This window comes from Equus asinus, chromosome 6 (assembly GCF_041296235.1).
Source record: "Equus asinus isolate D_3611 breed Donkey chromosome 6, EquAss-T2T_v2, whole genome shotgun sequence".
NCBI lineage: Eukaryota > Metazoa > Chordata > Mammalia > Perissodactyla > Equidae > Equus > Equus asinus.
The window spans coordinates 66,385,459-66,399,699 of NC_091795.1; the positions used below are offsets into that span (position 1 = coordinate 66,385,459).

General features: G+C 39.8%; 1 protein-coding gene across 6 annotated transcripts in view; it reads left to right on the plus strand.

The window, feature by feature from the left end:
• THADA (THADA armadillo repeat containing) overlaps positions 1 to 14,241 on the plus strand; it is a 307,081-nt gene that overhangs the window by 230,745 nt on the left and 62,095 nt on the right. For all 6 annotated transcript variants that reach the window (XR_006529036.2, XM_044772317.2, XM_070512173.1 and 3 more), the window contains one exon: positions 3,892 to 3,986. Coding sequence is in view for 5 of the 6 variants with exons in the window: in XM_044772317.2 (XP_044628252.2) it covers positions 3,892 to 3,986 (95 nt within the window). In the remaining variant the exon portion in view is untranslated. The remainder of the gene's footprint in view (positions 1 to 3,891; positions 3,987 to 14,241) is intronic.

Sequence of the window (14,241 nt, forward strand, 5' to 3'; positions counted from 1 at the left end):
GTCTTGACAGACCGAGAACAAACCTCTGGCTCACCCTAAAGTCAAGCGTACCATTTCCAACTCAGAACACCAAGTAATAGAGAAAAAGAAAGAGAAAAAAATTATTTTCCTGACTTAGAAGCCAGTTCAGAGTAAAGCCCAACTCTGACTCCAGACAGGGATGTTATGTGACTGTGGCTGTGGCTGTCCTCAAGGGTGGAGCCACGAACGGTGGGCTCCAGGCCAAAATTCCTCCCTGCGTCAGTCTCAAAGGAGAAGCCATGGATGGACTCCTTTGTGGCCCCAGATCCTTTCTGTTTCCTGGAATCAAAAGATGCAGCATTTAAGGGAGCCTCCCATGATCTCGTTGGCTAAGACAGACTCGGCCCTGAGCCTCACAGTTATGGGAGTAGTCCAAGAGGTCCCTGAAGTGTCCCAGGAGGCCAGCAAGGTCGCCAGCCTGTGCTAGGTCAAGAGAAGATGCAGAACACTTCAGCCTGGCAGGGGGCTCCAGAGATTGGCAACCTTTCCTCTATTCATTTAGAAATTTTTAAAAAATATATTATCTTAGCTAAAAATCTCATGGAAAGTACGTTTCTCATTAGACTTGAAAATCAAACCAGTTTCCCAAAAACTTCCCTTTGTGGTTCTGTATGGCTCCACCCATAGAAAAACATCCAGGATGAGAAGCTGTGACTCTATAAGACCACATGGAAGCAGGCCATACATTTTTACGCTCAGAAGTACCCAGTTGGCACAAAGCATCCCGTCTCCTGAAAGCCTGGCTTGCCTTGCTCTTGTTCCCACCTTCTCAGCACATTCTCTAATCTTCCTAAGCTGGTCTCCGCGGTCCCTGGACAAGCCAAACTAATTCCTTCCCACATTTATTGTCCTCTCTGAAAATGCCCTTCCTTGTCAAGTTTGTCTATCTAAATTCTTCCCATCTTTCACGGCCCAGTTGGAATTATATTTCATAAACCATTTCCATTTCTCCAGTCCATCCTGATATGTTTTTTTCTCTTAACTCCTTATATCCTGTCCCAAAGTTTGTCTTTATTTTTGTCTCCATAACTAGACACAATTCTCTGAGGTCAGAAATCATGTCATGTGCATCTCCTCCCAGCACCTAGCTCAAATCTATCCCACCTGCTATCTGCGGGCCGTTTACTAAGCCCTGTGCGAGATATCTGGTGATTCATTAACCCAATGCGTTGGGTTTTCTCACTTTTTTTTCTTGAGTGGCCCTTTCTTTGGCAGGGGGAAGTCCTACCTGTTAAAAAGTGGAAGTGCTAGAATTGCGAATAATATCATTAAAGAAGTTTTCATAGATTGTGGGCTTTTCATAGTGGGTAGAAGAGTAAGTTCAGGAAATTATGATTTAGAGACCTGGGGAAAACTGGATAGAGACAAAAGACATGGGCAGGACTTAGGGGGAAAAAAACCCCAAGAACAAATTCCAAATAGAGATAAGTTTAAACAAGAACAGCAAAAAAATAAACTGTAAAGTACTAGAAGAAAATATGGGAAAAATTTTAAATATATGTATTACATATAATCTAGAGAAGGGTTAGACTTTGTAAGTGTGACATAAAACCCAGGAGACAAATAAAAATAATGTGTTTGCATAAAACTAAACATTTCTGAATTGTAAAATAAATTATAAATAAAGTTAAAAGACAAACGATAAACTGCAAAAATATATTTGTAACACATGTCTCAAAGAGCAGCTTTCCTTAATATACAAAGAGCTCCTACAAATCAAAAACTAATGAACAGGGGATTTGAAAACAATTCACAGAAAAAGAACTTCAAGTATCTTTTTTGAAAAGCGTATGATGTGATGGTAAACCTCACTTATGATAAAATAATCAGAATATAAAACAGAGAGGTATTGTTTTTCACTTGTCTTGACAAAGGTCAAAAAACTTTAATAATGCACTGTGTTGGCCACGCTGTAAGGAACCTGGAATTCTCACACACAGTTGATTAAACTATAAGTTGATATAGTCTCTTCAGAGACATCTTGTCAAAATCAATCAAATTTTAAATGTGCAAATATCTTGATTCAGCGATTCAGCTTTTAGGAATTTCTCCTCTGAGTACTCATTCATATGCACAAAACTGATGTACATATGTTTTTATTACAGCAGTGTTCTCAGCAAAGTATCCTAAACAATCTGAATTATTTCAATAGGGGACTGGTACATCCATGAAATTGAGCACTTGTAACTCTTTTAGAAATGAGGCAAATCTCTGTGTTTTCAATAGAACAATATCCAAAATATATTAGTGAAAAAAAGTAATGCTCAGAGCTTAGTATGTAGTAAACCACTATTTATGTAAAAATAAACAAGTGAGTAGCTATCAATAAATGCTTGTAAATGCATAGAATGTGCCTGGAAGGATATATTAAAAACCAGTAATAGTGATTGTTTCAGGGGAACAGAATATGGGTAGAGGGTGAGGGCGTGGAAAAGGAACTTAATTTTCACTATATGCCCTTTTGTACTGTTTGAGTTATTTTTATAACATGTGTATGTGTTACCTATTTTTTAAAACTAATTTTTAAAAAATGGCTAAGCACAGGGATGAAATTAGGCCGAACATGAGGTATACATCTAAACTAGGAGTTAGGGTAGGGTAGGGCTCAGGGAGCAAGCAGATACTGTAGGTGAAGCAAGTAAGTGGGCCAGAAATGAGGCAGGTCAGCAACAGAGAGACCTTGAAACAAGACAGTTTTGTTTTAAATCAAAAGTATCTGATTTTCTTTTCATACTAGAGCATATGCCAGCCATAGGTTAGAGACAGTTCAAGAGAGAGTGGGAATAAATTTTAGGGAAATGGTAAAACTGTTAATTTACAGGGGATGAGAAGGATGGATTTAGGGATGAAGAAAATGGAAATCCATTAGCCAGGACACTGTACCACTCCCTAATCTTATGTTGGAGACAGAGAAGGCAGAGGATGAGCGCTTATGGAGTGTCTGCCGGTTCCAGGCCCTGAGGTGGGCATTCTGGCTTGCTGTGCCACATCAGATGCTCGCAGTGGCTCACAGTGAGGTGAGTGTCCAGGTCAGGAATCTGATTCAGGTCCCAGGGATACGAGTGGATTCAAGCCAGGATTCAAACCCAGGTCTGTCCCTACTGTTTTTACTACTTGTGCTGAATTATTAGTACACCGAGGAGGTTTGGACCCTTTTCATGGTCAGGATGAACTGAGGCTCAGAGCCAGGGACCTTCAACACTGTTCTCAAAAGAAAGTCTTCATTCTTCCTGTTTTATCTAGACCCCTAAATCCAAGCCCACTTACTTTTCCAGTGTGTGGTTCCAGGAATAAAATGAACTGCTCCGTTTATTGAAAGAAGAAAAAATTCCATTTGAGAAAAATTGGGAAAGGAATGTCTGCTCCAGTGTGTGTTGATGCTTTTGTGTGTTTGTTTCTTGGTTGGTCCTTTTATGTCTGTAGATGTCGTTTGTCATATGTGAGTGCAGTTCTTCTCCAAAATGCTAAATCAGTGATAGTCATAACCAATGATGTTTCCCCTAAATTTGTCAACTTAAGAGGAAAATAATAGAATATAGTCGTTTCCCCCATCTCCTTGTTTTAAAATAACTGGGGTAAGATAGTGGTTTTGTTTGTTTTCAGTGTATTTTATTTGGAGCCAGAGCATAGAGTTTTATCACTTTTGTACATGTGTAGCCCAATCTCCACCATATGCTCTAGGATTTCATTTTCTCACTTGACTTACTGGTGTGTTCTCACTATTGGTGATTTATCTGTCTTTTTTAGCATTTGCTATAACTCCCTAAGCCTCATGACATGCCTGATAGAAAATACCCATTTTCTCTTTTCTGTGACCCAGGCCTCAAGGGGAGAAAATACCAATTTATTTTCTGTTCTTTACCTTTCTAGGCAAAATCCATGTTTGGTGACCAGAGCTGTGTATATTGATATTCTCTTCCTGTTGACTCGCTGCCTTGACAAACCCGCAAAAGGCGCCCAGCCAGGTATGATTCATAGTTATATCATATTTTGGAATGATTACAGGTCTTTGAAATGTAGGTGGGGTTTTGAATGGCTCTGCCACACACTCCCCCACCTTCTACTTTTGTGAGACTAACCACATGTCAAAATTAAACATAGCGTCATATGGTTCCCTCATAGAAGCTTCTCAAGGAAACTTGCCCTTGTTTAGTTGGAAGTTTGCTGTTTATTTTCTGTTTGGTCATTCAGGGAAGACTGCGGACTCTACCCAGATACCTTCTGTGTTTCTAAGACCTTGGCTCTTTCCTATTTCATACATTTTCTTTGAAAGGTCGGCATTTTCAGTAACTGAGAGTTCTGTTCTATGGAGATTACTGAGCTGGACTCATTTGATGCCGGAGCCCAGATAATTGAGACTGTCTCAGATCTACCCCTCGCTCCCTAAGCTCTGACTTTACATGTGTTCCTTGGTCATATATGTTTCCTAGTACGGGCCCCAGATCCACATACAATTGTTCTATTTTTAATCATGATTCACAAAGTTGTTCTCTTAAAAGGGAGAAGGGCAACTCCAAATAAAAAATTTTTTTGATGTGTTTATATAAGAGGCTGCAGGAAGTGCTGTACATGATTCCAGGCCACAGACTGAAACTGATTTTCATCAACACAAACTGGAATGCAGAGTAATGAACCTGCAACTGGTTAAAATCAGCCTCTTCTAATTGATTAGGCCTGTCTAAAGAAGGCTACAATTACAAAGTCAGATTCTGAGTACAAGCAGGCCAGGCCTTTCCTCTGTTACATTTAGTCTGTCAATGATTTGTTGTCTTCAGTAAATATATTCAGGCTGTCAGAGTCCAGCTCTGTCCATATGGAACCCTGTTCCCAAATTCAACCAATTTAAAGTGCTTTGAGGGGGAGGTGCGAACCCGCCTCACCCGGATCAATGTGTATTAGCCCACAAAGCCCCTGTGGCCATGCAGAGGTAATAAGAACATGCCTGGACTTTCATCAGCTTCGCATCCCTGCATAGGGGTAGCTGTTGTATCCGTTTGGTAGAATAGGATCATATAGTTTTATGGCTGAAAACAGTCCTACTTTATACCTCTTGTCCCAGCATCATTATTAATGTGCCCCCTTTTACTCTTGAAAGTGTCCAGGTTTGCACAATAAATTATAGGTCACCCTAGCTATAAGGGCCCTCAGGGTTGCGTCCAGTTTATGTTGCACTTGAGCCAACTGGGGTCCAGAAATTATAAAGAGATTATAAATCAGATGTTACCAAGTAAGTTGTTTTGGGTTTCCACCCTGTTTGTATTTCAGTTCCAAATTCCATGGCTTTATAATACTTCTCTGCTTAGTATCTAAAGGGCCTTGACCATGAAAGAGTTGCTCTCTACTTACAATCCCATTCATTAGGGTCCTTTCAGAGTCGTGTGGCTGATTATAATCATCATTTTATTTGAACTAAGTTTTTCTTGGCGTATTAGTACCATTATTCCTTGTCTGGAAGAGTTAACTCTTGAATGTTGTAAGATACCCTCTCTTCTCCACCTGCCTGATCTTTACTCACGAGTTGGGCTCCCCTGTGAAGATGACTTTGGCCTTTTTGAATCATCCTTTTCTCCAAACTTTCACTTCATTCAGATGCCAGACCCCAATTAAATGTGATCACAAGCTGTCATTTATTCAGCAGATTTCACTTGCATCCATGTATTATTCCTCTTAAAGTTGTTACTTCACAGAGTAAGATGTGCGGTGGGTAGGTGCTTACTCTTCTTCTGGTATGGCAGCCATAGCTCTAAACATTATATCCTGCACTGTCTAGTGTGGCAGTCACTAGCCACATGTGGCTCTTGAGCACTTTGGATGTGGCTGATCCAAATTGAAATGTTCTATAAAAATAAAATACACACTGAATTTCAAAGACTTGGTATGAAAAAACTAATGTAAAATTTCTCATTAACGTTTTATATTGATTAGATATTGGAATGATAATGTTTTTGATATATTGGATTAAGTAAAATGTATTATTAAAATTAATTTCACCTGTTTCTTTTGACTCTTAAAAACGTAACTACTAGAAAATCGAAAATTCCATATAGGGCTCATACTATATTCCTGTCCGACAAGTACTGATTTTGTCCAGTCCTTTGGGAATTGCCCTCATAAACCACAGGATATATATGTATGTGTGTATGTATCTAGGTCTATGTTTATGAATGTATGTATCCTATAATACATCCACACAAATAGTGGTAACAAAGTTTCCTCCTTTGAAGATGAATTAAGATTTTTAGAACTAACCAAATGTCAAATAAAATGCTGATTAAGATGGATAGCACTGTTTAGGGTAAAAATAAACTGTGAGCTTAAAGTAATGAAATCTATTCTTGTGTGTTTCATAAATTGTTTCCAAAATCAGTTTGAACAATAGCTAAATATATTGCCCAACAAGGTGATCACTTACTTGGATGTATAGAATTCAAGATAATGTCATGACATTACCTTATAAGTACCTAGAAGAATGGATCATGCCTTACATTCTTTGTACCCCAGCTAAGTACACAGCAGGCCCTCATTAAATGGGTTTGTTATTAACTGATTGATTGAAATGCAGAGTTTTCCTCAGTTTTTAGAATAGTAACAGTTGTCATCAAGATACAATCTTAGGGGCTGGCCTGGTGGCGCAGTGGTTAAGTGTGCACGTTCCACTTCGGTGGCCTGGGGTTCCCCAGTTTGGATCCCGGGTGGGGACATGGCACCACTTGTCAAGCCATGCTGTGGCAGGCGTCCCACATATAAAGTGGAGGAAGATGGGCACGGATGTTAGCTCAGGGCCAGTCTTCCTCAGCAAAAAGAGGAGGATTGGCAGCAGATGTTAGCTCAGGGCTAATCTTCCACAAAAAAAAAAAGATACAAATCTTATTTAAATTCATACATCAATCAGATGTAAATTCATTTTCCGAATTCAAATCAGATGATTATATCGTGTGTATGTGTTCATAAATATCTATATATCTACGTCCATTATTAGCTCACAAAGCTCAGAGTAGGGAGTATGCCACATAGGCTCTCAAGCCAGATCCCTGGGTTTGAATCCCAGGTCTGCCATTTACTAGCTTTGTGACCTTAGGCAAGTCGTTTAATCTCTTTGAGACACTTTTTCTTAATTGTAAATGGGAATAGTAGTAGGATCTGTCTCTTAGCATCAACTAATACATGCAAAGCCCCATGTAAAGAATGTGCTTTGCATGGCACAGAATAAGTGCTCAGTAAGCTTTAACTAGCACTAATATTATTATCCTCATTATCATTATCATTAGATGGAAAACATGCATCTAATCCAGTCCCCTGCAGCCTGGCAGAATTATGCTTTACCCCTCACATTCACAATTCTCCTTGTATTCTTAAACGTCTTCAGGAAAGAAGAAATGCCTGCTTTTCTAGGAAAACACTGGCATAGAATGTCAGGAATCCACGTTGGAATTTACTTGTTTAGGGATGTTCCCGCCCCTCTGACTGATCCAGAAAAGAATCATTTTTTGTTGTTTTCAATCATCAGACATGACATGCTAGCATCAGGCGTGTTGGGCACCTATATCTGGAGATACTTATGAAAATGTCTTGGGCTTATGAGTAAGTAGATGCAATAAGGGCTTACAGATGCTTTATAAAGGAAGTGTGTGTGGGATCCACTTGAGGCACTAAAGAATGAACGGTCATTTCTCCTTGGGAGGGAAGGAAAAGCTTCATAGAGGAGGAGGTGGTTGAGCGGAGTTTTGAGACTGAGTAGAGATTCACCAGAGGGACGAGATGGAGGTGGGCATTAAAGCCAGAAGGAGGAGCATGGCCAAAGCCACAGAGGCACAAGTCAGCACAGCCTTCAAAGAGCTAGGCCAGTGCAATTGGGATGTTGGATTCAAGGCCAGGCAGATGTGACTAGAAGTGAGACTGGGGAGGCAGGAGCTCAATCATGGAGGGCCTCATAGGCCGAAGTCTAAGGAGCTTGGACTTGACCTTGCAGACAAAGGAGATTATTGGAGGAGATAAGACAGAGAGTAGGGTCATATGGTTTTTAAGACAAGGTGACATTTCTTTCTCTGCTCACATCCTCATAGGTTTCTTAGGATCCTTATGGAGCTAAGTTCCTATTGTCAGTGAAGAAAAGTCTAGCCAAGAATTCCTTCACAGAATGTCAGAGAGATTTGTCCAGGCGTTGTGATAATCAGTATTAGGGTTTTGGGAGGTGGAGGTTGGGGAGTGCAGGACCAGACTAACGTCTGAGGCAGCACAATACTGAAAATGGTCGTTTTAGAATGGTGTGATTATAGGGGGGTTTCTTCCTCTTATTTTCCATTTTACTTATTTTACGCAGCATAATTCTGTTTTATTCGTGTGTGTGTGTGTGTGTGTGTACGTGTATTTCAACAGTAAATGTATCTAAATTTGAATCTTGAAAGAGCTAATGATTCCAAAAGAAATGAAGCAATATCAATTTCAGGGAGAGTTTTTTGGGTGGAAGAGGATCTGCCCGTCTCCTCTCCAACACTGTCCTGTAAGTGACCTTGGAAGCCTGTTCCTCCCCCTAAAGTGTCTTAGAACCGCGTTGGAGGGCTGAGGGCATGAAACAACGAGAGAAACAGTGAAGGAGAAAGGCAGAGAAGATGATTAGAAAAGCTTAAGATAATGATGTGTTTTGCGTAATTCAAACTTTTATCTTAGTACTTCCCAATCATTTGAGGTTTCCTCAGCCATTAACTAGGTTTTAAAAATTCCAAATCTGGGGGTTTTGTTTTGGATTGTAAAGTGATTTAAACCCACAAGGACTCTCTGTCCCCTGTATTCTTTTTCCTCTTCTGAGTCCAGCTGTCACCATTAGTATATATCAGTTTCCTGCTGCAAAGAAAATTACAGTCTCCGGTTGGAGTTGGGGGGGTGAGGCAGAGAAGGCGGACTGCACGCGGCCTCAGAGGCTGGTTCCAGCCTGGACAGGGACGTGATCACGGAGAGCTCTCCTGCTCATTTTAAACCCAGCTTAAACTTATTTGCTCTCAGGTTGGAAATTTTCCATTGAAATGTCTATTTACTGAAACACTCTCTGAGACCTGACTAAACATTTACCCCCTTTTTTCTGAGAGATGGACTTTCTATTTCTCTCTTATGCCCACACCCCTTCAATTTGTGTGTTTCACAGCTACTGAATTGAACATTTTCTTTTTTGTTTTTAAAGATTGGCACCTGGGCTAACAACTGTTGTCAGTCTTCCTTTTTTTTTTTTTAAGGATTGGCACCTGGGCTAACAACTATTGCCAATATTTTTTTTTTCTGCTTTATTTCCTCAAACCGCGCCCCCCCACCCCCACCCCGCCCCGCCCCGCCCCGCCACTGGTACACAGTTGTATATCTTAGTTGCAGGTCCTTCTAATTGTGGGATGTGGGACGCTGCCTCAACGTGGCCTGACGAGTGATGCCATGTCCGCGCCCAGGATCCGAACCCTGGGCAGCCGCAGCAGAACGCATGAACTTAACCACTCAGCCACGGAGCCAGCCCCCGAACGTTTTCTTTTACTAAGTATTTAAACAAATATCTTACCTATTTGTACTTCCTGAGTTTTTTTTTAAAGTATTCTCAATTACTGTATTTTTTAATTTTTAATTTTTTTTTTTTGAGGAAGATTAGACCTGAGCTAACATCTGCCAATCCTCCTCTTTTTGCTGAGGAAGACTGGCCCTGAGCTAACATCCGTGCCCATCTTCCTCCACTTTTTATACACGGGACACCTGCCACAGTATGGCTTGCCAGGCGATGGCATGTCCGCACCTGGGATCCGAACCGGTGAACCCCAGGCCACCGAAGCTGAACATGCAGACTTAACCGCTGCACCACTGGGCTGGCCCCTGACTTTCAATTTAAGTTCTCTTGGTGGGTTTCTGAGTGGATTTTTCTTTTCCTAGTCTCCATTTTACTAATTTTATGCAGCCTGGTTATTTCTTTTATAATTATATTGTGTATAATGTATTGAAATACCAATCTTGAAGAGGATTAGTTGATCCCAAAGAATTAAAGGAATGACAAATAACAATTTCATAGAAATGTTTGAGGTGGAGAAGGATTTGTGCATCCCACTCCACGTCATATAAGCCATCTCGGAAGGCTCTTTCCCTACCCCTGAAATGTGTACAGGATGCCCATCAGATTCTCATTTTCAGGAAACATTTTAAATATCGTCTTCCTGGTAGGGATCATAATAATTATAACCAACATTTATTAGCACTTAACTCTATGCTAAGCACCGTACCAAGCATTTTGGGTGGATTAATGAAGGAGGCAGTAGTGGTCCTTCATTTTAGACATTAGGAAAATAAGGCACAGAGAGAACTGCCGGATGTCACGTGTGTAGTCAGACAGCCAAGTCTGAGCTCTCCAGCCACCTACCCTGTGGCCCCACAGCACAGTGAGGACTAGTCAGGAAAACCACTCACTATCTCAGGGAGGGGTGCCCCGGAACCCTCTTGTTATTCAGCTTCCCCGGCTTCTGCCCCTCCTGCAGAACCCCCAGGCCTCAGGGAGCAGTCCCCTTTAGAGGAGCTTCCAGATCACATGTTTCTCTGGGGACTTTCTTGCCTATGTTTCTGTCTCCCATCCCGCGGGCGTGTGCATACCCAGGACTGGAGCAGTTACTAGAAAGAGAAAGCTTGGCCGCTCCCAGGTAGCCATCTGCCCTTTTTCCCTTTGAAAGTGGAGTTATGGCCACTGCATGAAACACTTCCCAATGCCAGGCTGCTGGTGACTGTTTTGTGATTTCTTTGTTAGCTGGGATTTATAGTTCAGATCTCATCATTCTGCCAAGTGCAATAAACATTTTGTTTTAACTGGAATGTAACTTTTATTATTGTTATTATTTTTCTTCTAAATGCCTTAAAAGTGACCGGTTTGTGAGTATGAAGTCAGAATCCCTAAATAATCTAAATGCCAAATCAGTGTGGTTTGTAGATGTGTAAGGTTAGAAGACAGGCTCTCATTTATTGCTGCTTGTATTTATATAATGGAAGTTAGGTAACGTAAACCCTCCCAAAGGCTGGCTTAGATGCTGATGATGGTTAAATGGTAAAGTCTGTGAGAAGTGTTCAACAGTCCCTTGTATTTGTACTGCCTAGAACATGAATAATAGATGTGTGACATGAATAAATATAAGGTCAATGATTCTTATGACATTAACTTCCTTTACCTAAGTTCCTGGGAAATATAGCCAAACAATTACAGAGAATAAAAACATTAGCAACTTACAAACACCTGCTTTGATTATTTGGTCTAATTAGGTTAAATTTAACCAATCCCATCTGAACAAATTGAAAACAATTCTTATCTGTTCCCTTGGTCGTGCACTTTTATCGGCGCTGGCTGCAGATGTGTCTAATATGACACAGTTGGTGCTATTCTCTCAGCTCTGAGTGGGAGATAAAAGGGAATTGAGAACATACTTTTAGAGTCTTCTGGGGACTTTGTATTTCTGGCCCTGCAGCTAAGAAATTTCAAGGAAAAAAAACAGCCTTTGTTGTCAGTAAATTAGCTGCTTTTCTCCAAAACACTGGGACTGTCATCTGAACTGTTGCTTTTGCCAAAAGTATCTTTCCCAGGGAACAGTGAGCTCCTAAAATAAGCGGATGATTCCTAGCTGCCTTTCGGAAGTCAGAATAATACAGGATGTGTTATTAGATTGCTAGGTTGATGTGGTGTTTACCCCTCATTAATTCCAAGCCTGGGGCTGAGTACACAGGTCCACAGTTCTTAGAACTCTAGAGTCTAGAGACCATTTAATCGGTAGGTAAAGTGGAAACCGTAGCAACTAAGTGACTTGCCCAAGGACACACAACTAGTTAGTGAAATAGTCAAGCTTTCCTGCTCATGGTCCGCTCTCCATTTCCATGACCAAAATTAAGGGTCTTGTAATAGTGTGAGAGTTGGGCTGAATGTCTGGATCTGTAACAGAACCATGTCATGAAACCTTAGGACCCTACCCTAGGAGTAAAATACTATTCAAATGAGCAACTGGGGTCTCAGAACATTTGTGATTTCAATTTTCCTATGTGGTCTTGTCTTGCCCCACTCCAGCCCCTCTGCATCACAGATAACATGAAACTAGTTGCCCATGTCAATTACATTAGTTAAGCAAGTTGTTTTTGAAAGCTTATTCTAGACATTTCATATAAATGGAATCATACAGCATGTGGCCTTTTGTGTCTGGATCCTTTCACTTCACATAATGTTTTCAAGGTGCATGATGTTGTAGCATGAATCAACACTCTACTCTTTTTTATGCCTGAATAATATTCCATTGTATAGATGCACCACATTTTGTTTATTCATTCATCAGTTGATGGACATTTGGGTGGTTTCCACCTTTTGAATAATGATGCTATGAAGATTCCTGGACAACTTTTTGTGGGGAAATACGTTTTCAATTTTCTTGGCTATCCACCTAGGAGTAGAATTGCTGGGCCATATGCCAACTCTAAATTTAACTTTTTGAGGAATTGTGCCAAACAGTTTCCAAAGAGACTGCACCACTTTACATTCCTACCAGCAACACATGAGGTTTCCAATTTCTGCACGTCCTCAGCAACACTTGTCATTGTCCATGTTTTTTATTACAGCCATCCTAGTGGGTGTGACGTGGTATTTCATTGTGCTTTTGATTTGCATTTTCCAAATGGCTAACGATATGGAGCATCTTTTCTAGTGCTGATTGGCCATTTGTATATCTTCTTTAGAGAAATGTCTATTCAGATTCTCAGCCCATTTTTAACTTGGTTTATATATTTCTTTATTCTTGAGTTGTAAGAGTTCTTTATATATACTAGATATTAATCCCTTATCAGATATATAATTTATAAGTATTTTCTCCCATTCTGTGGGTTGCCTTTTCACTTTCTTGATAATGTCTTTGATGTACAAAAGTTTTTAGTTTTGATGAAGTCCACTTTATCTATTTTTTCTTTTGTTGCTTTTGCTTGTGATGTCATATCTAAGAAATCATTGCCTAATCCAAGGTCACAAAGATTTACACCCATTTTTTTTTTCTTAGGAGTTTTATACTTTTATCTCTTAACATTTAGGTTTCTGATCCCTTTTGAGTTAATTTTTGTATTTGGTGTGAGCTACAGGTCCAACCTCATCCTTTTGCATCTGGCTATCTATTTGTCCCAGCACTATTTGTTGAAAAGACTTATTCTTTCCCTATTAAATTGTCTTGGCACCTTGGTCAGAAAATCAATTGACCATAAATACATGGGTTTATTTGTGGACTCTCAATTCTATCCCATTGATCTATATGTCTGTCCTCATGCCAGGACCACACTGTCTTGATTATCATGGCTTTATAGTAGCTTTTGAAATCAAGATATATAAGTCTTCCAACTTTGTTCTTTTTCAAGATTGTTTTGGCTGGGTCCCTTTCATTTTCATACACATTTTAGCATCAGCTTGTCAATTTCTGCAAAAAGAAAAGAAAAACCAGCTAGGATTTTAATAGGTATTGTGTTAAATCTGTAGGTCAGTTTGAGTCTTGTCATTATAACAATATTATGTCTTTAGATATTCTGATCAGAACACACGTCCTTCCATTTATTTAGATCTTTTTCAATTTCTTTCAGTGGTTTTGTAGTTTTCAGTGTACACATCATGAACGTCTTTTGTTAAAAAAATTTATTCATATTTCGTTTTTTTGATAGTGTTGTAAATGAAATTACTTTCTTAATTTCCATTTTGGATTGTTCATTGCTACTGTATGGAATTACCATTGATATGTGTATATTAATCTTTTATCCTACAACCTTAGTGATCTCATTTGTTTGCTCTGATAGGTTTTTCTGTGGACTCTTTGGAAATTTCTCTATATGAGATCATGTCATGTGCAATAGAAATAGGTTTTACTTCTTCCTATCCAATCTGGATGCTTTTAATTTATTTTTCTTGCCTAATTGCTCTAGCTAGAACCTCCAGTACAATGTTGAATAGAAGTGGCAAGAGCAGACATCCTTGTCTTGTTCCTGATCTTAGAGGAGAGCTTTTGGTCTTTCACTGTTAAGTATGGTGTTAGCTGTGGGTTTTTCATAAATGCCCTTTATTAGGTTGAAGTTGTTCCCTTCTATTTCTAGTTTGTTGAGTGTTTTCATCATGAAACAGTGTTGGATTTTGTTGAACTCTTTTTCCGCATCTGTTGAGATGATCATGTGATTTTTGTTCCTTATTAATATGGTGTGAGTCATGATTTT